Genomic DNA, 24,257 nt, shown 5'->3' on the forward strand with positions numbered 1-24,257 from the left:
GGTGGAGTGGCAGGGTGCACGGAGCCTCTTTCTCTCTCCCCCTCCCCCCCCCCCCCCCCCCCCCCCACGTTCTTATACGTCTGGGTGAGGAGGTTATGGAACTTGGGGAGGGCGGTTATACAGGGGCTGCAGCGGCACTCTGTGATCTTGCTGCCGTTCCTGAAGCGCCACCAGATGCCGGAGCATGTCCGTTGGCTCATGCAGCAGCCCCAGCGTTGCATCCTGCCTCCTCTGATCCTCCTGCCGCCACCTCTCATCTCGAGCGTCCCTCCTGTCCTCGTGTTCACTGGCATCTTTTCTGTACTTTGATACCGTGTCCTTCCACTCATTCAGATGAGCTCTTTCATCGCGGGTCGACTGCATGATTTCCAAGAACATTTAGTCTCGCGTGCATTTTTTTTCGCCGCCTTATCTGAGAGAGCCTTCGGGATGGAGGAAGGAGGCTTGAAAAATTTGCAGCTGCGGGAGGGAGGGAAAAAAGGGAGAGAAATATTTAAAAAGATACATTTTACAGAACAATGCTTATACTCTTTCACGGTGAACGACACTATTCACATTTACATAGCACATGTGATTTCGGTACAAGGTCGCATTTTGCATCTTCTATTGAGTGCCTGCGGCTTTGGTGTTTAGAGATCACAGACGCAGGGCCGGGCAACAGAATTCGGCTTGCATGCGGCCATCGTAAGCCATTGTCTTTCGGCTTCTGCAACCTTCATTAAAGCAGCGCCCTCCTTTCCCATACCAAGCAAAGCCTGTTGAGTGCTGCGGTTTTCCTGTTAATGTGCAGCAGCAGAAACCAAACTAACCCCCCCCGCCCAATCCAGTTCTCTGGGATGATCACTTTACCCCTCCCCCCACCGCGTGGCTGGTATCAGGGAAGATCCCTGCTAGCCAAACGTGAAAAGCTGAGCGCCAATGGGCCTCCCCACCCCCCACCGCTTGGCTAACTGCAGGGAAGGATTTCTTTTCAGCCACAGGCAAACAGCCCAGTAGGAACGGCCACCTCTGTCCCCTTAATTAAATTCCCGTATTTCAACCAGGTTACCCTAAGCGATATCACTCTCCTGAGGATTACACAGCAAGATAAAGAACGGATGTTGCTTGAATGCCAGCAAACACCGGGACCATACGCTGCCAGGCTTTGTCATGCAATGATACCAGATTACTTGCTACTAGCATGGCGTGGTCAAGTGTCCTACCATGGAGGACGGAATAAGGCTGCACTGCCCAGAAACTTTCTGCAAAGGCTTTTGGAGTACCTCCAGGAGAGCTTCATGGAGATGTCCCTGGAGGATTTCCGCTCCATCCCCAGACATGTTAACAGACTTTTCCAGTAGCTGTACTGGCTGCGAATGCATCCCAAGTCCTCAGGGCAAATTAATCATTAAACACGCTTGCTTTTAAACCATTTTGTAAATATAAAACGGTACACTCACCAGAGGTCCCTTCCATGGGGTCATGGTCTTGGGTACTGGCTTGGGAGGCTTGGGAGGGTACTTCAGTCAGGCTGAGAAAAAGATCCTGGCTATTGGGGAGAACGGAGTGCTGTGTGCTCTCTGCAAGCTTGTCCTCCTCCTCCTCCTCATCTTCCCCGTCCGCAGAATCCTCAGGCATGGCTGAGAGTACCCCCTCCTCGGAATCCACGGTCAGGGGTGGGGTAGTGGTGGCGGTCCCCCCTAGAATTGCATGCAGCTCAGTGTAGAAGCGGCATGTCTGCGGCTCTGCCCCGGACCTTCTATTTGCTTCTTTGGTTTTCTGGTACGGCTTGTCCTTAACTTTCACGCGGCACTGATATGAGTCCCTATTGTGGCCTCTCTCCATCATGCCCTTGGAGATTTTTTTCAAATGTTTTGGCATTTCGTCTTTTGGAACGTAGTTCTGCTAGCACGGAATCCTTTTCCCCATATAGCGATCAGATCCAGTACCTCCCGTACCGTCCATGCTGGTGCTCTTTCAATTCTCGGACTGCATGGTTACCTGTGCTGATGAGCTCTGCGTGGTCACCTGTGCTCTCCACGCTGGGCAAACAGGAAACGAAATTCAAAAGTTTATGGGGCTTTTCCTGTCTACCTGGCCAGTGCATCAGAGTTCAGATTGCTGTACAGAGCGGTCACAATGGTGCACTCTGGGATAGCTCCCGGAGGCCAGTACCGTCGAATTTCATCCACACTAACCCTAATTCAAACCGGCAGTGTCGATTTCAGCACTACTCCCCTCGTCGGAGAGGAGTACAGAAATCGATTTTAAGAGCCCTTTATGTTGAAGTAAATGGCTTCGTTGTGTGGACGGGTGCAGAGTTAATTTGATTTAACGCTGCTAAATTTGACCTAAACTCATAGTGAACACCAGGCCTTTGTGAGAGCCTTACACTGAGGGCAAAGTGCAGCTTTTATTCAAAGTTGACATATGAATCGACAAAAACAAATCCAATGTGTAATTCAGCAACATCAATCCACCCTGGGTGGGAAAGGATGTAAATTACCAATTTTAATCATGATTTAAACCAGAAAGCCGGAAACCTTGATTTAAATAATTTGATTTTGATCTTTTTTTTTTCTGCTTTTTAGTTACTTTCCTTTAGTTGATTCTCCATTGGTTGGTAATCATTAAAACACGTTGATTTTCAACTAAATATAGTCTCTATGCTAAATTTGGTACTTCTTTTTGCCAACCAGAAGGATACATTATATCTGTAGATTTATTTAAGCAGTTATATAGATTCTTAATTTTTACATTTCCTTGTTATGTTAGAAAATGGTGAATGATGCATTTCTTATGTGTTTTTTAACTTGTTTCAAGCTCTAGTTGGATGGAAATTGGAATTCAATTAAAAATGTGCAAAAACATTGTTTTATTGATTAAATAAAGCTACTTAAATGTCCTATACATATGAGAATTTTTTTTCAAAACGTGCATTTAAAACTAATTGATTTATTAAACAAAGGAAGTATTATCTGTAGTTGTGAATTGTACTGATTGTTTGATCGCCATGTCCTTCATGATTTTTGAGCTAGTAGATACCATGCTCTCTCATTTAGTTTCTTTTAATATACTGGCGAAAGAAAACAAGCTTTCCTGCTTTTTCAACTCCCAATCAATTTCTTAACTTTGAATGAGCTGGTCATTGAACTGAATTAGCTGAATAAAGTGAAATGAAAATAAAATTCTCTTTGCATCTGCAGAAGAGGCAACTACTGTTAAAGCCAATTTAACACTTCAACAAACTCTGGTTCCAGGTCCTTATCCAATTACTTCCACCAGTTCAGTGGTCTGCCTCTCTTTAAAACTTCAGTAGCAAATGTATTGATTAATGTGGATGTTTTTGTTTTGTTTAAATTATTTTAGTAGGTTATAGTAAGTTTAGGCCGTAACATAGGTTGTCGTAATTTGAGTTTAATTTTAAACTAGTAGATGAAAACCTGTGCTGTTGCACAGATGTAATCTGTAAAGGGGTGTGTGGGTGTGTTTTTGTTGTTTAAAAAAAAAAAAAAAAAAGGTGGAGAACTTAAAAATTGGACAGTAACAGACCGCAAATCCCAGTGATGAGGGAATCTGGTGATATTTTAAACAAAAAGAGTTCTCAACCATACAAGTAGCTGTTTCCATCACTTCACACTGACTTAGCGGATGTTCAGAGTTGTGGTTGGGTTATTCTATGTGCTGATGGTGGTGGGGTGTGGGTGGTTGTATTTGTGTTGTCCTGGGAGAGTTGTGTAGATTTTGTGCAGGTGGTGAATGAGAACAGGGTGCTCCAGTGAGGCGAAGTGTGTTTGAGACTATTGTATGTACTGGTTGTAGTCCTGTGGATGGTTTTGAAGAACTGTAGCAGTGGGCCAGGTAATCCATTATCTATGGAGTCTTCCTCATACAACCGGGGAAATTGTTGCCTGCTAATTAGCTGTTGAGTAAGGGCGGTGTTTGGTTGAGTTACTTCTGATATCACAGTAGACTAGGACTCTTGATATGGCAGACTTTTATTTACTTATTAAAATCATTTAAGAAAGTAGTTTATAGTAAGTTTAGGCCTTAAACTCAAATTATAACCGCATCTGTTAATTTTGAAACTAGTAGCTGAAAGCCCTTGCTGTCGCATGGGTGTAATTCATAAAGTCAAAATGGCTGAGAACTTAAAAATGGGACAGTAACAGACTGAATCCCAGTGATCATGCAACTTGATGATATTCTGAACAAGAGGAGCTCTTAACCATACTCGTAGCTGTTTCCATCGCTTCATGCTGATTTAGCAGACATTCTAGGCTTTAAAAAAATCAATTTTTTAAAAACGATTTATTTTTACCCAACCTGTCGTGTCTAACTATCTAGGATCCCTCTGGCTGCTGTTGAGTGCTCATCAAAAAATCCAATATTTGGATCTTGTCAGCTATATAGAATACAGTTGAGTACACTGTTGTATACTTTGATAGGAGCATTTTGAAAAGTGAATTTGCCATCTGGCGTGGAGTCTTTTGTTGTTTGTTGACTTGTTGTTTTGTTTTCCTGTTGTAGCTACACTCCTGAATATTCCAGGCTTTGTTGAGCGATTATGCAAACTGGCAACGAGGAAAGTATCGGAAACAACGGGTACTTCCAATTTCCTTCAGGAGTTAGAGGAGTGGTACACCTGGCTGGACAATGCACTTGTTCTTGATGCCCTGATGCGGGTAGCAAATGAGGAGGCAGAGCAGAGCAGCACAGGTATCTGTTGCTATTTACTAATCTATAGTTTTGCTTTATGGCTTGTAGAATAGCTGGGTTTCGCTTCTCTTTCCTCCCCATTCCCCCTTCCACACACAAAAAAAAAACATGTTGAGCACAGTATGCTTAGATCTGTCTCCTATTTTACTGCAAAGTGATGAGTGGATTTTTGTACTAATCAATATATCCTGTTGCAAAGTTTACATCTCAGCTGTCCGAAGAGCTCCTTATATAGTGTTATGCTTACAACCCTCAGAATCCCTCTCACAAGAGGTAGGAGAGTTTTTTATTTCCATTTTACAGATGGGGGAGAAGGGGGACCTGAGGCACAAGTTAAGCCATTTGCTCAAAATCTACAGCAAATTGGCTGTAGCACTGGGATTAGAATCCAAGCTTTCTTGCATCCTTCTCCATGTTCAGGCAACTCAGTGATTCCTCTTCACACAATGGTAAGTAATTTGGATAAACTGTTAATTGTTTCAACAAATTACTTAGCTGCTATCTCCGTCTGAATTAAGAGGAGTTAGAACCATACAAATGTAGGGCTGGAAGGGACCTGGAGAGGTCATCAAGTTCAGCCCCCTGTGCTGAGACAGGGCCACGTAAACCTCAACTGTCCCTGACAAGTTTGTCCAACCAAATCTCCAATGATGGGGATTCCGTCATTCTTTCCTTGGAAGCCTGCTCCAGAGCTTAACTACCCTTGTAGTTAGAAAGCTTTTCCTAATATCTCACCTCAGTCACCCTTGCTGCAGATTAAGCCCATTACTACTTGGCCTACATTCAGTGGACACAGAATAATTGGTCCCCATTCTCTTTGTATCAGCCCTTAACATATTTGAAGACTGTCGTCATCAGTAGACTTTTCTGAGGACTAAACATGCCCAGTTTTTGTAACCTTTCTTCACAGGTCAGATTTTCTAGACCTTTTATCATTTTTGTTGCTTTCTTCTGGACTCGCTCTCCAATTTGTCTGCATCTTTCCTACAGTGTGGCACCCAGAATTGGGCACAGTACTCCAGCTGAGGCCTCACCAGTGCCATGTAGACAGGACAGTTACCTCCCATGTCTTAAATACAACGCTCCTGTTAATACACCCCAGTATGATATTGTCTCAATTTGCAATTGCATCACGTTGTTGACTCTCATTCAATTTGTGATCCAGCAGTGCTACCACCAAGCCAGTTACTCCCTATTCTGTAGATGTGCATTTGATTCCCCCCCCCCTTCCTAAATGTAGTACTTTGCACTTACTATAGAATTTCATCTTGTTGATTTCAGACCAATCCTCCAATTTATCAAGGTCGTTTTGAATTGTAATCCTGTGCTCCAAAGTGCTTGCAACCTCTCCCAGTTTAGTGTAATCTGAAAATTTTAAAAGCATACTCTCCACTCCATTATCAAAGTCATTAGTGAAAATACTGACTGTACCAGACTAAGGACTGCCCCCCATGGAACTCCACTAGATACACCATCCCAGTTTCACAGCAAACCATTTATAATTACTCGGAGTACAGTCTTTCAACCATTTGTGCACCCAATTTACAGTAATTTCATGTAGACCAACGTTTCACTAGTTTGCTTATGAGTGTCATGGGGTACTGTATCAAAAGCCTTTCTAAACTCAAGATATATCATGTCTCCTGCTTCCCACCATCCATTAGGCCAGTAACTCTGTCAAAGAGGAAATTAGAGTGGTCCGGTATGGTTTGTTTTTGACAAATCCATGATGGCTTTTCCTTGTAAGCACAGGATAATACAGTTAAGTTGATTGTTCAATAAGCTGTTCCATTGTCTTTCCAGGTATCAAACTTAGGCTGACTGGTCTGTAGTTCCCTAGGCCCTCTATTTCCCCCCTTTTAAAGATAGGTACTATGTTTGTTCTTATGCAGTCCTCTGGAACCTCACCCATCCTCCATGTGTTCTCTCAAAGATAATGGCTAATGGTTCCATGATTGCTTCAGCCAGTTCCTTAAGTATCCTAGGATGAGTTTCATCAGGCCCTGCTGACTTGAATACATCTACTTTATTGAAATATTCTTTAACCCATTCTTTCTCTATTTTTGCTTGCATTCCTTGCCCCTTTTTATGTTTGTTTAAAGATGTTATGTAAGCCCTGAAGTATTGTTATGAAAATGGCATACACACTCCCTTCACTATGGGAATACATAGATTATAAAGTCAGAAGAAACCATTCTGATCTTCTTAGTTTGACCACTTGTATAACACAGGAGGTGGACTATTCTCCCAAAAACGTACTCTCCTTAGTGGAGTAGACCTTTATAAGGTTGTTTTCTAGATCCCCAAATTTTACATAGCTTCTGAAGATACATAGAAGCAACTGTCCTCTTGATCTTACTTGATCAGAATTGTGGCAAAAACTCTTATTAAAAATCCTGCAAATATACTAAAACAAAATTAAGTGTAGGTCTTACACACAGAGCTGTCTCTGAGCAGTGTGCTATCTCCGTATGTGTGCACAATTTTGGTTTAGTGTAAAGTGGAGAAAGCTTGCTACTATAAAAGAGAGCTCTCTCAGAAAAGGAGTGCACACATTTCGCAGATCTCTCGATCTTGGATAATCTCTGTGATCATCAGAATAAGGGCTGCAACTTCCTCTTCTGGGCAATGTGAGCATCTCTCTGACTCTGGCTGCATGCCTCCCAGCACTCATGCATGTTTAACCAGTTCACAAAAATGAAGTATGGGGACAGCATGACTTGCACCTCCTTAAGTTAAGCCACCATGATGGGTCTAACTTTAAATCCTAGCCTGTTTTATTTAAAGTGTGTCAATTTTGTGATCTAAATAATTCCAAATCGTGGCTTCCATTGCATCCCAAACATGTTACGTTCTTAGCTCTGTCCTTCAACATTATACTTACAGAATGGATTTTCAGAAGCATTCAGCACTGGCCTACCTGTAACCCCCACTGGAGATAGTTAGAGGAGAGTTAGGCCAAAGCTGAGCATTTTTGAAAATCACACCCCTAATTCATGATTTCCTGTGTACAAAGAAGAGAGCAAGGGTAAAAGAAGTGACATAATGTCATTAGGAATTTCACATTTGTAATCCATTAGTTTCGTGTATGAAATGCTGTTTGGCTTGTTATCGGAAGGTGAGCTATTTAAAAAAATATTTGAGGTAAGGATCCTAACACCGTCCTAATCTAAACCTCAGTGGTGCATCTCCCATAGTGAGAAAAACATCTCGCAGATAACTTGCAATTGCTTATTTCAGTCTCATGACACATCTTCATTTTTGCTAGGAAGATCTTCAATTAAATGTGCTGGTCATACATTTGCAGTACTTTAGTATTTGCTATTACATAAAGCAGTAAACAATCCTTTCCTGTGGGGACTACCTCAGGCTCATGTCTCTGATCTCTCATTTAGAATCTTCAGATGAAAGTGGATTAGCCAACACCTCAACAAGAACTCAGCTTCCGCAGTCCATGAAGATCATGCATGAGATCATGTACAAGCTGGAGGTGTTGTATGTCCTCTGTGTATTGCTGATGGGGAGACAGAGGAATCAGGTGAGTGTCTACCTAAATGTTCATGTGTGCATAGAATAGTCATTGTCTCTTTAAATCCAAGCATTCAGTTTAGCCTACTTGAACCCACCACCATGCGCTCCAAGTTTTTGTTTAGTGAAGCTCTATTGGAGTCAGTGGTTAGAAAGTACTCAGTACTTTCCCATATAGAGTTCCTTTACTTCTGGTCCTCATGGTGAGGTTTGTAAACACTTTTTTTTATTTAGAGAAAGTTCTACAAACGAATATACATTTTAAGCACAATCCTATAAGCACAAATAACTGGTACTTTATAAACCTACATACGGATACAAAAGAATATGAAAATGAACAGAAGAATTGTTCATGGTAGTTCCCAGTGTGCACTTAGCTGCTTTCTGGGCAAAGCACAGTCCCTATTGCATGGAGTTCACAGTTCAAGGATCTACAGAGAGGGTGAAACTAATATAATATATATAGGCTGGGTCTATGGCATCAAGAAAATCATGGACTCTGTGAAAGGCTCTTTGAATTTTTTGGGGGGTATTGTGTAATTCAAAGACTTCATTTCTGACTTTTTCCATTGCAAGGATGCAGCTTTCATAATATACATGAATGTGCTGTAAAAAGCTGCCTCCGATTTCTATCCCACACCAACCCCTTTCGCTATCATAAGGTGCAAACTTTGCTGCATACAGGTGTCCATTTGAATACTATTTTTGTTGAGCATGGCTGTCTGAGAAGCAAGCGTTCCCCTGAAATCAAGGCACATTGTAAGAAAATACTTCTTTATAATTCCGCTATGATGAGAAATGCCAGCAAGAAAACAGTGTGTTCTCCCTCTGCTGTTTCTGCCATGGTAACCACCGTATAGATCAGCAGTTGCCAGGCTGAGGGGATTTAAAGGTCATAGGTTTGTGACCTCAGTCTTCCAATTTGGGCAACCAAAGATCTTGCTTCAGAAATTCCATGCAGAATTATGCTGTTGTGTCAGGAGGTTACAAGACTCTTTTTGGATCACTGATTTATGAGAAAAAATGTAAACAGGCATTTAATTTTTCAGTAAGGGAACATTCTAATAAACTAAATTCTCTGATACTGAAGCTTCTCTCTAAATTCTCTTCCTGGTTATGTTGTACACTGTTCAATTCTTCTCTGTAGTGCTAGCAGTGACTCAGTTACCACACTTCACTGCTGCCTTGGGATGATCACACCCTAGTAGAGAAGTGGTGCTTTACTTCATTTCTTGGCTTTTATTGCCCTGTAATTATAACCACACCCTCATGTAGTCACTTCACATATTTCTTTAGGTTGTCTTACATGGTTCTACTTAAGTGGTGAAAGATACTCTGCTGTTCTGCCTGCTCCTTTCTTGGGGAGCCAAGCTGCACACGTTAAGAGGAAGTGTGATGGGGTTTAGCATAATGAGCTAGAGAACTGGAAATGGGCATTAAACCGTCTTCACAATCTTGAGCAGCAGTGGGAAGATGCCAAAGAGGATTTGAAGTATGTACTGTAAAATAGGATTTGTTCTGGCATTAAACTGAACTATATAGCTATAGTTCAAATGGGGCCTCTAGGAGGGACAGTGAAATTAGAAGTCAACCCTTATGGTTTATGGGTGTTCTAGCATGCAAAGGTTAGCTCCGCTAGGTCTTACAGTTCAGCAGGCTAACATTAAGAAGGCAGGAAAGTGTCTAGGGGTGTGTTGGTTGGCACAGGACACAAAGGCACTGGGTATGACAGAATCTGATTCCTGTTTAAACAATGAACACTGGTGGAGACAAAAGGGAGCTGCTCCTTTCACATGCATGGTCTGCATTTTCACATGCAGCTTTTGCATTTTATAGTTCACCCTGCTGTGGTTATGCCATACTGGCCACTGTGAGGGGCTTGTGCATCCAAAGTACTTTCTGCTGACCGGTATTGGCAACTTACATAAGTGTCTCCGGAAATGATTGGGAGAGTCTCTTGCTCTGTGCAGGAGGCTCTTGGTGTGTGGGAGCATGTGAAGGCAGAGGTGGGGGTAGGTAAAAGGCTGAGTGAAATGTTGGACAGAGTGCAAATATAATGTTGGGAGGATTCCACTTTCTGGGACTGCTGAGATAGACTTCATGTGTGGTGCTAGAAAACTGATGCAAAAACAGGATCCCTCATTCCCTGTTAGGGAAATGTCCCGATTTGCTGAAATCATGTCAAAATGTGACTGCAGGCAGTCCGTGGATTTCAGTACTATGACTGCTAAACAGAATGGCAGCTATGAAAATGATTGATCCAAATAAAATTAAGAAACCTGGAATGACCTGCTGCTTGGGTTAATCTAAACAGTGTAACTATTTGAGGAAAGATGGGCCAAATGAGATGGACTGATTTTAAAAAACAAAAATAAAATACTTTTACTTCCTGTAACTCATAACCTGTGCTGTCTCAACTCTGCTGTAATTATAATACAGCCCATGCCCTGTATACCTGTCAACCTCTTTTAATACTTTTGTAAGGTTATAATTTGCATCATCCACAATCTTTAATAAAACTGGTAACTAAAATACTGAACAGTCTACTAGAGTTGGTGATGGGAGTCCAGAGGAAGCCTGACATTGGTAGGGGAGGGCACACAGGAACAAGACTGTCCTAGTTAGGCTTGTGAGTAGAACTCTGACTTGCACCTCATCTCCAGGGGCATTGCTCATTTTAGTCCCAAAGCTCCCGACATTCCACACATACACTTGGCCTTCTCTCCCCCCCTCCAAATCACTTACATCAGAAATGGAGAATCCTGAATCTGAGTTGTTAATTGAAGTCCTTTACTCAGAAGGAAGAAATCCCACAGCATAAGTTTCCTGCATGACTGACTGACTCCCTCATTCTGGGTTTGTCACATGGTGTCCCACATCTGGGCCTTGGCAGGCATAGAAGCGTGCTTGAGAGATGATGATCTGCATTTTCTTTTTTCTTTTTCTTTTTTTTAAAGGGGGGTGGAGTGTGGGAAGCATCAGGAAAAACATACTGGTTTGCTGACTAAAGCATGTGCTGCTTGTGCATTGCAGGTCAGTTCCCTACTAGTGTTGCAGGACAACATTCTCCACAGCACCTAGTATCACACGCTAGGACACTTGAAAATAGTGCCTGTGGCATTTTCCATTCCTGCCTGCAAAGAGCCACCCTAGAATCGGTGGCCTGACCTATGATCAGCAGAAAAGACACTAGGGAACTGGCACTAAAATGTTACAGGAAGAACTTTAGAATAGATATATATAGTTGGGTGTCCCTTTACCTTCAGTGTGCTAAATTTCCTCTTCCAGAGTACACTGTTTCCCCTAGTTCATTCTTCATCAGAGGAACCTCCATAAATTCAAGCATCAGTTTAGGCTGTCTCCAAAGAAACTGGATCAAATGTTTCTGTTCAGTGGAAGCGGACAATTTAATTCTTGGAGGAGACTGAAGTCTTCCCCTTGGGATTCACCACTTCTTGTGTGTGGAGTAAAACCCACATTGTTCAGTAAAGCATTTCAGTGTCTCTAACACGAGATGATGTAGCTATGCCCATCTGTGTTCTAAACTGCCCCTTTCCCCTTTATGAAGACACCAGAAACAACCAGACAAGTTTAAAATTTTTCTTTTCCAGGTTCACAAAATGATAGCAGAATTCAAATTGATTCCTGGCCTTAATAACCTGTTTGACAAACTGATCTGGAGGAAACATTCAGCATCAGCCCTTGTTCTGCATGGGCATAACCAAAATTGTGACTGTAGTCCAGTGAGTACCCTAATTTCACATTTTGCATGGTAATTTAGATGCTACAGTTGTAGTAATTTTTTTTTCCCTTGGAGTTGCTGTAGTCCATTGATTTGAGAGCCTTGATACCAGATACGAAGCATTGCTTTATACCTGGAAACTTGGAGGTAAACTTAGTATTTATTTATTTATTTATTTTAAATAAACTTAGCTTTGTTAAATTGCACACATCCCATCACCCTTTCCATTCTCTTCTGTTTTGGGAAACTCATGATGAAGTTCGTTCCTTCCTTATTCCAATTGCTTGTCACACTCAGGATGTTGTAAATACTTTTTCAGTCTTGAAAGATTTCCAACTCCAGCCTAGTCTGAGATACCTATTTCTTCTGTGCTTATCATTAGTGATGATGCTGTAATATGTACAATATATATTTTAAAGGTTTTTTTCACCCTTCTGTTTTTTTGTAGGACATTACTTTAAAGATACAGTTTTTGAGGCTTCTTCAAAGTTTTAGTGATCATCATGAGTAAGTATGGAAAAAATAAGCTTACAGTAAATTGTATTTAGTGGCATCTCTTGTTCCCTTTTAACTAAATTATTGAGCACCCTCAAATGTATTTAGATGCCTTGCCCTGACCTATTATATTTAAATGTCCCACTACTGATATAAAAAGAATTTTTTGGTAAATGAAAAACAGTGTGAAAGTAGGTTTCATGAGTCAGTAGGTGGCTCTCCTCCCTCAGAGTGAGTACTGAGCCAGTGCAGTAGTGTAGCACAGGGGTTTTGCTGCAGATCTTTTTAAATAGCAAAATCAAGGTCTAGGCAACTTGTGATCATTAAGGATCCCATGGAACTCTTCACAAGTGACAGTTTAGTCCTGATAAAACTCAGCTTGGGGAATTGTATTTAATCATCCTAAATTTCTTCCAGTAGCTTAAATTGATAAAACTATTCATTATGTACCATCCTGTAAACACTATCTCAGGTACTGTGTATGCAGTTTTTCCTTCCAAAAGGTAGGAAGGTGGTCTCAATATTCTAGTACTTGCTGATTGGATGTCAAAAATTGGGTGTCTTTCTAAGAGTATGTCTGCACTGCAGTTAGACACACGCAGTTGGCCCGTGCCAGCTGACTCAGGCTCGCGGGCCTTGGGCTAAGTGGCTGTTTAATTGCTGTGTGGACATTCAGGCTCGGGTTGGAGCCCGAGCTCTGGGACCCTCCCCCTCAAAGGGTACTATAGCCCAGGCAGCAGCCAGAGCCTGAACATCTACACTGCAATTAAACCAGCCCATGAACCCAAGTCAGCGGGCACGGGCCAGCTGCGGGTTATTAATTGTAGTGTACATGTATGCTAAAAGATCTGCTATAGCGTAACCAGGAGTTGTGGGCTCAATGCAGAAATTCACTGGGTGTGATTGTGTAGTCTCTGTTATGAAGAAGGTCAGACTAGACTAGATTATCATTATGGTCCCTTTGGCCTTGAAATGTATGAATTTAGGACTATTAAAGCCTTTCCACGCACAGTCCTAATAGAAATGTAAGGTGGTAACTCGCCTGTGAACAGATACATTTCATGGCTTTGCTTTCTGCGAGAGCTATAGGATGATGCAAATATTTCTTAGTGGTACAGCTTGAGGAAATTGCACACATTTTGCTAGTGTGTATTTTGCTCTGGGTTATAATGTGCAGAATCCAGGCGTACCATTCTTTGAAGGTTAGGCCTCAGCTGGAGTATTGCGTCCAGTTCTGGGCACCGCATTTCAAGAAAGATGTGGAGAAATTGGAAAGGGTCCAGAGAAGAGCAACAAGAATGATTAAAGGTCTTGAGAACATGACCTATGAAGGAAGGCTGAAAGAATTGGGTTTGTTTAGTTTGGAAAAGAGAAGACTGAGAGGGGACATGATAGCAGTTTTCAGGTATATAAAAGGGTGTCATAAGGAGGAGGGAGAAAACTTGTTCACCTTAGCCTCCTAAGGATAGAACAAGAAGCAATGGGCTTAAACTGCAGCAAGGGAGGTCTAGGTTGGACATCAGGAAAAAGTTCCTAACTGTCAGGGTGGTTAAACACTGGAATAATTTGCCTAGGGAGGTTGTGGAATCTCCATCTCTGGAGATATTTAAGAGTAGGTTAGATAAATGTCTATCAGGGATGGTCTAGACAGTATTTGGTCCTGCCATGCGGGCAGGGGACTGGACTCGATGACCTCTCGAGGTCCCTTCCAGTCCTAGAATCTATGAATCTATAAGATTTTTTTTGTATTCTTGTTTGATAGGGCCAGATCACTTTTCCCCATGGTACATCTTTTCACTTTTGGTGTTGTGACATTTATTTGTATCTAACTGTAGGCATTATCTTTGATGCCAGCACTTCAGTTCCAGCCACGAGGTATTAATGTAACCATCCTATCTCACTAGCTAAGTAGGATATTTTCTCTGGATTGTGTCAGAGCCATCAAATGTCATTTGCTATGTAAATTTTAGCTGCGCTTTATAAAATGCATAAGATTTTTAGATTGGATGCTTAAGGGCTCCAACCCATGTAATTATGGGACACACTGCATAGCTACATGAAATTACCAAACCCAACAAATATAGATTATTAGAATGTACAGGAAAGGCCAAACTACACCTACGTGGAGAAAACTAACTTAATTTAAGAAGTGTTCTGTGTCACATGCCTTTATCCGATAATTCGCTAATTACATTCTGATTACATACCTTTTCAACAAACATCCCACTGCATGAAAAATGTCAATCTGTTATTTGTAATGTAATTTTCTGTGGGCCACTTCATAATCTCCTGAAAACAGGGACTGGGAAAGGAAGTGCTGCCTGGTGTCGAGCTCTAATAAGAACTAATGCAGAAGTGCTTTCTGACAATGATAAATAAAGTGTTCACTTCTACACACAGACAGTGCAGGTAATTTCCATTTCAAGGAGCAATCTAAATTACACCTATAGCACTGGATTCTGACTTGTTTGTAATGTTTCAGGGGGAAAAATGCAAGGATAAAAAAATACCAAAACTGTCCTAAGAGTACGCACACGTTGCTCAGAATGAGGGAACACACATCTCATCTCGAAAGGTCAGAATGGGGTAGGTGGAGGGAACCCGGATGCTGTTCTCTTGTATCCTCAGAAGCTTCTGGTCTAGACAGTAAATAATGCTCTTATACCAATTCTTATTCTATAAAAGTCACATTCTCCTTGTTCTGCTATGGCCAGGCCAAAACTGAGAGATCTCCTGCCGTGAAAACTGGGACCTAGATCTGTATCTCAGCCCATCAAAAACTTTCCCTCTGCAGCCACTATTAGCCCAGCAACAACTCCCAGATGGTACAGTAAGGCCTGGTCCACACTAACCCCCCACTTCAGACTAAGGCTTTGTCTTCACTACCCGCCGATCCGGCGGGTAGCAATCGGTTTTTCGGGGATCGACTTACCGCGTCTAGTCAGGACGCGGTAAAATCGATCCCTGATCGCTCTGCCGTCGACTCCGGAAATCCACCTCGGCAGGAGGCGGCAGCGGAGGCGGCGGCAGCGCGGCAGCGGTCGACTTTCCCGCGTCCTCACCGCTAGGTAAGCCGACCTAAAATACGCAACTTCAGCTACAGTATTCACGTAGCTGAAGTTGCGTATCTTAGGTCGGAACCCCGCTGCAGTGTAGACCTAGCCTTAGGTACGCAAATTCAGCTACGTTAATAACGTAGCTGAATTCGAAGTACCTTAGTCCGAACTTACCGCGGGTCCAGACGCAGCAGGCAGGCTCCCCCGTCGATGCCGCGTACTCCTCTCGCCGAGCTGGAGTACCGGCGTCGACGGCGAGCACTTCCGGGATCGATTTATCGCGTCTAGACAAGACGCGATAAATCGATCCCAGAACATCGATTGCCTGCCGCCGGACCCGGAAGTAAGTGTAGACGTACCCTAAATCTCCTCAGATGCTGTCCGTATTAAAGCGATCACTATAAAAACCTCAAGCGTGGTTGAAACAAAAATAATAAAGTTAAACATCTAAAAGTTGAACATATTTAGATCGTGAAAATTGGAATCCACTGAAACTGAATGGAAAGTGTGGAATCTAAAACAGAAATGCTTGAGAAAATGGATTATTAAAATTAAGTAATAGTAAAGTAAAATCTCTGTGTTAAGGCATGTAAAATGACTGGTAAACTTGAGTTACCTGAAAACCCAATGAAAGCAAGAGACTGAAGAGTGCTTGAACTCAGCTGGTACAGGGAGAGAGGACTCAGCTAAACCCCTGAGTTACTGGCTAAGGATTCAGAGAATTCCATTTTTAATAGTGAGAGATGTTAGAATTCCATTGCAGAAACCTATTGACCTGGAAGGAAACAGAGATACCATGTGGCAACTCCAGCTGATGCTAATCAGCAGGGTAAGGTGTTAAAAGTAATAAGGCATCTGAGGAACAATTTATATTTTTGTCTTGCTCCAGCATCTTAAAGTAGGGGAGAAGTGTTGGCAGATGCTAAACAATACTTTTAGAGAGATCTCAATCATTACTATAGCCAGTGAAAGGAAAGCCTTTTGTAGTCTTGGAAGTCACCTTGACTGACTGGTGGCTGGAATTGGTGTGGCCTAGAAAATAGCTAGATAGTCCTGATAATGAAGGCGAGGAGGTTATGTTTGTAGTTAAAAAATTAATCAATAAACCATTGTTGGCCACTTGCAACTAAACCAGACTAAAGTTATGATTTACAGAAAAAATGAGTGTGTTGCATTTGAAAGAATAGTTCTTGTAGTGCATTTCTGTTAGATCAAAAAAAAATTTCTTTCATAGTGAATATTGTAGAATAGAGTATATAAACGATTTTCGCTCTCTCGAAAATGGTGAATGGGCAATTCAGGTTTATTTGAATGACATTGGAAAAACACTTTCTCTTTTATGTAGTTACTTGGCTAAATATTTTATTGTGCGAGTTCTTTACATTGCTATACCCGTCCCTGTTTTCTAGTTTGTTTCCTGATGTTTTTTGGCACTTTCCAGGAATAAGATAATAACATAGTCCAAGTAAATTGTAACCAAGTACTGAAAAATTTTAGTGCCTTATACAATTTAATGTTACTAGTAAATCTTCATATTATTGGGCAGCTATTGATAGGCAGCATAGAGACTCTTTTTGAGGGGTTCTTGGAAGGCTGTGCTATCTGAATTTGCTGAAATCTGTTAAGCTGCCATTTTGTATTTTTGAAAGTTAATGTCCTAGCTTCCAACAGATTAAATAGCAATTATTGTAGGTGAAATACCTCTATTTTGTAAGTGCTGAAAGGCTATCCTTGTTGTATTGTATCTTTTTCTCTAATTTGCTTTTGGATGGTTATGGTATAATAAAAAAGACAAGTGTAAGAAGCCTGGCACTGCTTTTTTTAATGATTAGTGACAGGGACTGAATTTTGGGAGGACTGGCAATGTGATAGCATGCACTCTTAGCAGGGCAACAGCCTGTTAGTGGGCTGCATAAATAAATGTCTGTTCCCATCTTTCCAGTTTCACAAATAACTTAGCCACACTGTCTTGTTTGGCTTGGAGTTGCAGATTGCAGATGCAGTACATATAACAAGCAACATTACATAAATCATGAATAAAGGAAACAAATGGATGTGCTCAGCCTCATTTTTCCTTTTTTCTCTCAATGATTTTTTTTCAGGAACAAGTATCTTCTGTTAAACAGCCAAGAACTTAATGAACTGAGTGCAATCTCCCTCAAAGCCAACATCCCTGAAGTAGACGCAGTTGTCAACACAGACAGGTAGGGAGGAAGCTATAGGTTTTGTAGCCTGCTATTTCAAGCTCTCTTAAACTCTGAACGTTTGGTAAGTACTTACACTAGAGGTTTTATTTTATCTGCTCTGTTTGAAATCCTCCATGAAGCCCCGTTCCCTTAACTTCAGCAATAAGTTGCACTAGCAAAACCACTAGGAAATTATGGAAATGCAAAGAATTGCATTTTCCATATATCACATGTGAAAGAAGCTAGGTGAAATTGCCACATCAGTATCAAATAGTGTTGCTCTATAAGGCCATTGCATTGCCAGGTGGAGAACCAGATCCTTCAAAGGAAGAAATAGCTACCCCTATTTTCATAGTAATGACTAGCTGACCTCTTAAAATGCACTTTATACTCTAAAAAGAGGCTGTGACAATGGCATTATGGAGTTTGACGTTTGTGTCCATGATCTCCATGTTATATGCTTTTCTAACTGCCAGCCTCACAAACTGGGTGTTGTGAAGCAAGCGGGAATCTTTCTAGCTCATGAATAGCCACCAGTAATATTTTGCAGTTGGGATTTAGGCCTGGCCTACACACACATTACGCCAATTTAACTAAACTGATTATTTCACTAAACTGATTTAGAAGATACGAGTACCTGCCAAAGGGGTTCGATTTAAAAGTGGCTAATAACCAAATTTAAGCTAAATTGACATAACATATGTAAACCCATTTGAGTGGCCCTACAAAGGTGTTCTACGATACTGATCTAGTTAAATCAATATGACTTCTGAAGACAAACCCTTGGTAAACAGTTCTCTTCATGTGCTAGACAAAAGAATCCAGCTCACTCCCTCTGCAGGGCTCGGAAGACAAAGCCAACAAACGTATTTGGGTCACTAAACCCTATAGCTAATGTTTCAGACCAGGGAGCTGGTGTGAGTGGAAAGGTGCCATTGGCTTTGAAAAGGAATCTCTGGCACATGATGGGATTTCCCAGTTCTTAAATGTTGCCAACTTCCTCGTTATCTGCCTTGTTGGTGAGAAACCACCACCGGTGTTGACCAGATCCTCTCTTCCTGAGCAATGCTGCTGTTCCGGCCCTGCTTCAACCATTCAGAGGGAAATGCTGCCCTGTGTTGTACGTGTGCTAGAAGGAGGAGGGGCGAGGCCACAGATAACCTCTTCCATCCTGTGTAATTTGCAGAGGAACCTTCCCTATTTTCTGATAGCACTAGTAAGGGGAGCCAGCTATCCCGCAGCCAGTGCCCTCCTTTGTGAAAAGCTCTGTTCTGTAGGCTCCAGACTGCATCCAGCACCTCAGCTGGCCGGTACACAAGCAGTGACCAGCATGGACCAACTGAGCAGGCATGCTGCCTATCTTTTTGAACAGTAGAAAAACCCTAAACTATCTTGCCCTACACCTGCAGGTTGGCTCATGGTCTAAGCACATGAACAGAACCATTCCATTTCCTGCCCTTATTGTTTTCAGGTGCCACGCCCTTTCTAAATAAACAGAGTTTTTCTGGCAGCATGTCTGCATATACCACCTGCATAAATACATCTCCCAGTTGTGTCAAGGTGCTGTTCATGTTTGTGTGCTTCAGTTTGATGGGTTTTTCCTGTGGAGACTAACAACTTATTTAGGCCGCTGCCTCAGTCTGAATTCCGATACAAAAATGTTGTGCTTGCTGAACCAAACTCTCCTTTCTACAAATGTGTAGTGAGACCCAGCCCCCTCCATTCTCATTCAAAACTGTCAGGCCTGCTGCTGCTCCTGATCAGTGCTCATATTTTTTGTATTTGGTAATGTTTCAACAAAAATGCTTTGTTTGAAACTTCCTTGAAAGCCAGTTACACTGCAGCTCTTGCAGACTGCAACATCAGAGCTACGTGGGAGCCGTTGTCATCCGTTCTTGTGGGCAATGTGAAATGCTCATGCATGACATTGCTGTGTGATTCTGGACTCTTCATATTAAGCTTTGTGAGTAGAATGTAGCTTCATCTCCAGAAGTATGCTCTGTAGTGACCTGCTTTTGCCATCCTTCCACTCATATTTGTAATATTCCCCCCACATTCTTTAGAAGTCTAGTCTGCGATGGAAAAAGAGGTTTGTTAACCAGGCTACTACAGGTCATGAAGAAGGAACCAGCTGAATCCTCTTTCAGGTGGGTTCCATTTACATTGATGTATGTGGTTTTTTGGTGGGGTGGAAAGACTTGCTAGTCTTCAGGGTTCATGACAGCTGAAGTATTTTATTATCCATCGTGAGAAGACTTAAAATGTTCTGATTCGGTTTCTCTGGTAGTGTGAGTGGAATAGAGTGACTATTCTATGGAATTGCTTTACACCGCTTCACTTTCATGTTGAAACTAAATGGACAGGGAAACTTAGTTTAGCCTGAGATGTACACCTCTACCCCGATATAACACGAATTCGGATGTAACACGGTAAAGCAGTGCTCGGGGGGGAGCCTGCGCACTCCGGTGGATCAAAGCAAGTTCGATATAACGCGGTTTCACCTATAACGCGGTAAGATTTTTTTGGCTCCCGAGGACAGTGTTATATCGAGGTAGAGGTGTATGTGGTAAAGTAACTTTTCCCAATGAGCTGTTATAGCCTTGTTGAATTAGTAAAACTTCATTTATATTTGTCTCAGGTTTTGGCAAGCAAGGGCAGTTGAGAGTTTTCTACGAGGTGCCACTTCCTATGCAGACCAGATGTTCCTGCTAAAGAGAGGACTCTTGGAGGTAATAACCTAGATATCTGCTCTGGCACAAATACACTGTAACAAACTTAGCATGTATCTCCATGGTGGGTTTAATTTTTAAGAAAATCCAGGAAGCTTAAAAAATGGGTGCTAGAATTCACTGCAGCAATAGGCAGACCTTATATCTAATGCAACACCTTTGAGAGGTGTAGCTCTGGTTTCAACAACAAGATAAACTTTTAAGGGGGTGATCACATTTGGTAAATCTGTGATTATAGGAACCTGAAATGTTGTACGTGATCATAGTTGTTAGGTTTGGTTAAATCTAACTCTGGGAACTGGTACAGGTACTTGCAGTATCCAGATTCTAAGTGATTTATATCTACCTTAGATTCAGATCTTAGATACTCCATTTGTGGGTGCTATGGAAAAAATCACCTGATTTACCTACTCTTAAAAGAATGAAATGTGGATAAACTTTTTGAAGCAGTAATTGGATCACAAGCATTTGAATCTGAGTTTACTGGTGACTTAGGCTAAAATGTGATGGTAACACACTTTCCTTTCTTGCCAGCATATTCTCTACTGCATTGTTGACAGTGAGTGCAAATCACGGGATGTGCTTCAGAGTTACTTTGATCTGCTGGGAGAACTGATGAAATTCAACATTGATGCTTTCAAGAGGTTCAACAAATATATCAACACAGATGAGAAGGTAAATCTTTTTATATATATATAAAAAAAAAAATCCAACCACCCTGCTCTGTGCCAAATACTAGGTGCAGTGCTGTGATGTACATGGGTTAATTTGCCCCTTTCCTTTTTCTGGGCAGAAGCAATTTATAATTTGGGGGCTCATAGTTACCTCTGAAATGAACGGGGCATTTGTACTTCTGAGGTACTGTTTGAGGTAGTCTACAGACTTTGATGCACAACCCCTGTTCAGAACGTGACGTGGCATCACTGCAAGCAATGTGGCTAGAGACTTAGTCCTTTAAAACAAAAGCTCAAATTCATGAGCGCAGTTATGCAGTAACTTTTCCAAAGGTCATTTGCATGGTCACATAATTGTACTCATCACAGGGCCTTGTTTGCAGACCTACCTGCAATGGGCAGTTAATCCTAATTACTGTTCACACCATGGGTAATATCCAGCTTGTTAGCCACATACAATCCTCTCAAAGTGTATGAAACTCTGCTCCACAAGTGCCTACCACTATAGAGTATATCACTTTTGCAAACGTAGCACTAAAATGTCTGTCTTTAGTTTCAGATCTTTTTGAATCAGATCAACAGTTCACTGGTTGACTCAAACATGTTGGTTCGCTGCATTACATTGTCTCTGGACCGATTTGAGAACCAGTCTGATATTAAAGGTAAAGGAAGACTTGGCAGCTCTTTGAGAGTTTACAATCAGGCTTTAAAATCCTTAGTAGGAGTGTGTGTCTCAGATGCATGACATAGCCCATGTACTTACTGGGTGTGAGCACCAGTTCTTATTGCTGGGCTACCCACGTTGTCAGCTGGGATGGCCTTCAGCTGCAGATCACCCAGCAGTAAAAGAACTCTGTGGCCGAAGACAATCTGTCCTCAGGACAACCATCTTTTTTCAACCAGAAGTCTCCCTTGGCTCTGTTCAGAGCGAAGCACAACCTGTCTGCAGCTCTGAATATGATGCCCAGTCTTGCATTAGGTTCAGGAGTTACTGTCTTCCACTTACATCCAGTTTTTAAGTGACGGTTTCATTCTTTTTGTATCTAAACTCTGCAAATCTAATAATCTGGTTGTCTTCCCTATAGTTGCAGAAGTCTTGTCCGAGTGCCGCCTGTTATCCTACATGTCTCAGATGTCCATGAGAATGTCCTTCCTTTTCCGCCTCATTAATATTATTCATGTACAGACACTCACACAGGTAAAGAGCTGACATTAAAATATGATCACTGTAATCATTCATTATGTGTATTAATGGGTTTGGGGGTCTGACTTCTTTTCAAGACGTGCTTGTCTTCACTGTGCACTAGGAGTTAGAAGCATTTATCTTGGATAGATTTGGACCCTAAATGAATTCTGTGTCTTCATTTCATGGAATACTTGATCTCTGCATTTTTCTGTAACTTGATTTCCCATGTCTCCTTTATTTTAGGAAAATGTCAGTTGTTTGAACACGAGCTTAGTTATCTTAATGCTGGCCCGAAGGAAAGACAAGCTACCCTTCTACCTGCACACACTGCAAGAGATGGAATATACGGAAAAATACCCAGGGTTCATCCTGAACAACTTTCACAGTCTCCTGCGATTCTGGCAACAGCATTACCTCAACAAGGACAAAGACAGCACCTGCTTAGAAAATGTATGTTTGATCTCCTGCTGCCCTAGGGGAGAACCATGGTAGTCTTAGTGGGCCAGCTTGCACAAATGGAGAAATGAGAAGTTTTGAGGGAAGTAAGGAAATGGAACTTCCTAAAGTGCTTTTATAGTGTCTTAGCAATTCAGTGCCAGGGTGCACATGATCAGAAGAGTGTGAGGCAACTGTAGGGCTTGGATCTGTTCTATCCTCTGATCAGATCAGAGATGGCACTCGGGCCAGATTCCTGAGGAGTCAGTGCAGAATTGTTCCCTAGAAAGTGTACTGTTCTAGAGCTGTGCCATAAAGGTCGCAAGCAATGGGCTTCTGCCACTTTCCTTGGGGGGGCAGGAAGGGGTGTGCGTATGTGAGGAGCCATTATGCAACTTTCATAGATTTCAATATCAGGAAGCTTTTCATACTATTCAGCCCAGCTTTTCCCTAACTTATGCTAATGCACCTGTCTGTCCCACATGGTCATGCTTGCCCCACGGATAGCCAAGCGATTCAAATACAGCTCTCTTAAGCTTTCACTCTAACACAGCCCTTCCTGCTCATTAATCTGTTGGTGGTGCTCTTCTCTTAACTCCCTCTAACTTGTCAATATCTCAGTGTTAGGATTGTACGGGTTAACATTCCAACACTAAAAGTAAATGATGCTCTTCTTCGGTGGCTTATAAATCCTGATCCGTTAACAGTCTAAATGGAACTCTTCCTTGCCCCTTTGTATCTGTACCAAGTACTGTAATGTGCCCTGGCTGGAGAAACAGCTGAATTGTCCTGTGCACCTTGGTGGCAGTAGTCATTGGTAGCTTGGACAGTCCTGAAGGGACTAGCCCCATCTCAATAGCTTTACTTACAGAAAATCCTGTCTTAATTGGATCAAATGCCGGGTAGGTTCAACCACTTTAGGTGTTCAAAGTCTTCCTGATATTTAGTCTAATATTAAATTAAGCCTTAATTTTCCTTGTGCTCAATTTCTTTCCATTAGTCTCATGTTAGCTTCCCTGCCCCTTTGTATGACAGCTCGCTTCTCAACCTCCATGCCATCAATGCCATTTATATTCTTCCTAAGCACTATGTGTAAATGATTCTTTTAAAGCATGTACACAAGCTAAACTCCTCTATAATAGAGGTTGGAGGAGTGTTCAAAACAAGTCTAAAATTCAGCATTTGTCTATCAGCTTTGACCCAACCCAAGACCCATAGATATCTCCATTAGGGCTATCAAACTATTAAAAAAATTAATCGCACTGTTAAACAATAACAATACCATTTATTTTAATATTTTTGGATGTTTTCTACATTTTCAAATATATTGATTTCAATTACAACACAGAATACAAAGTGTACAGTGCTCACTTTATATTTATTTTTGATTACAAGTATTTGCACTGTAAAAAAACAAAAGAAATAGTATTTTTCAGTTCACCTAATACAAGTACTGTATTGCCATCTCTTTATCATGAAAGTTGAATGTACAAATGTAGAACTATATACAAAAAAACTGCATTCAGAA

General features: G+C 41.7%; 1 protein-coding gene across 1 annotated transcript in view; it reads left to right on the forward strand.

The window, feature by feature from the left end:
* Positions 1-24,257, forward strand: part of TRPC4AP (transient receptor potential cation channel subfamily C member 4 associated protein) — a 54,399-nt gene that overhangs the window by 19,268 nt on the left and 10,874 nt on the right. The window contains exons 7-17 of the mRNA XM_065414347.1: positions 4,510-4,698; positions 8,094-8,236; positions 11,838-11,969; positions 12,417-12,475; positions 17,622-17,723; positions 19,769-19,852; positions 20,344-20,434; positions 20,969-21,109; positions 21,662-21,770; positions 22,194-22,306; positions 22,538-22,744. Coding sequence (XP_065270419.1) covers positions 4,510-4,698; positions 8,094-8,236; positions 11,838-11,969; positions 12,417-12,475; positions 17,622-17,723; positions 19,769-19,852; positions 20,344-20,434; positions 20,969-21,109; positions 21,662-21,770; positions 22,194-22,306; positions 22,538-22,744 — 1,370 coding nt within the window. The remainder of the gene's footprint in view (positions 1-4,509; positions 4,699-8,093; positions 8,237-11,837; positions 11,970-12,416; positions 12,476-17,621; positions 17,724-19,768; positions 19,853-20,343; positions 20,435-20,968; positions 21,110-21,661; positions 21,771-22,193; positions 22,307-22,537; positions 22,745-24,257) is intronic.

The sequence above is a fragment of the Emys orbicularis genome, chromosome 12 (assembly GCF_028017835.1).
Source record: "Emys orbicularis isolate rEmyOrb1 chromosome 12, rEmyOrb1.hap1, whole genome shotgun sequence".
Lineage (NCBI taxonomy): Eukaryota > Metazoa > Chordata > Testudines > Emydidae > Emys > Emys orbicularis.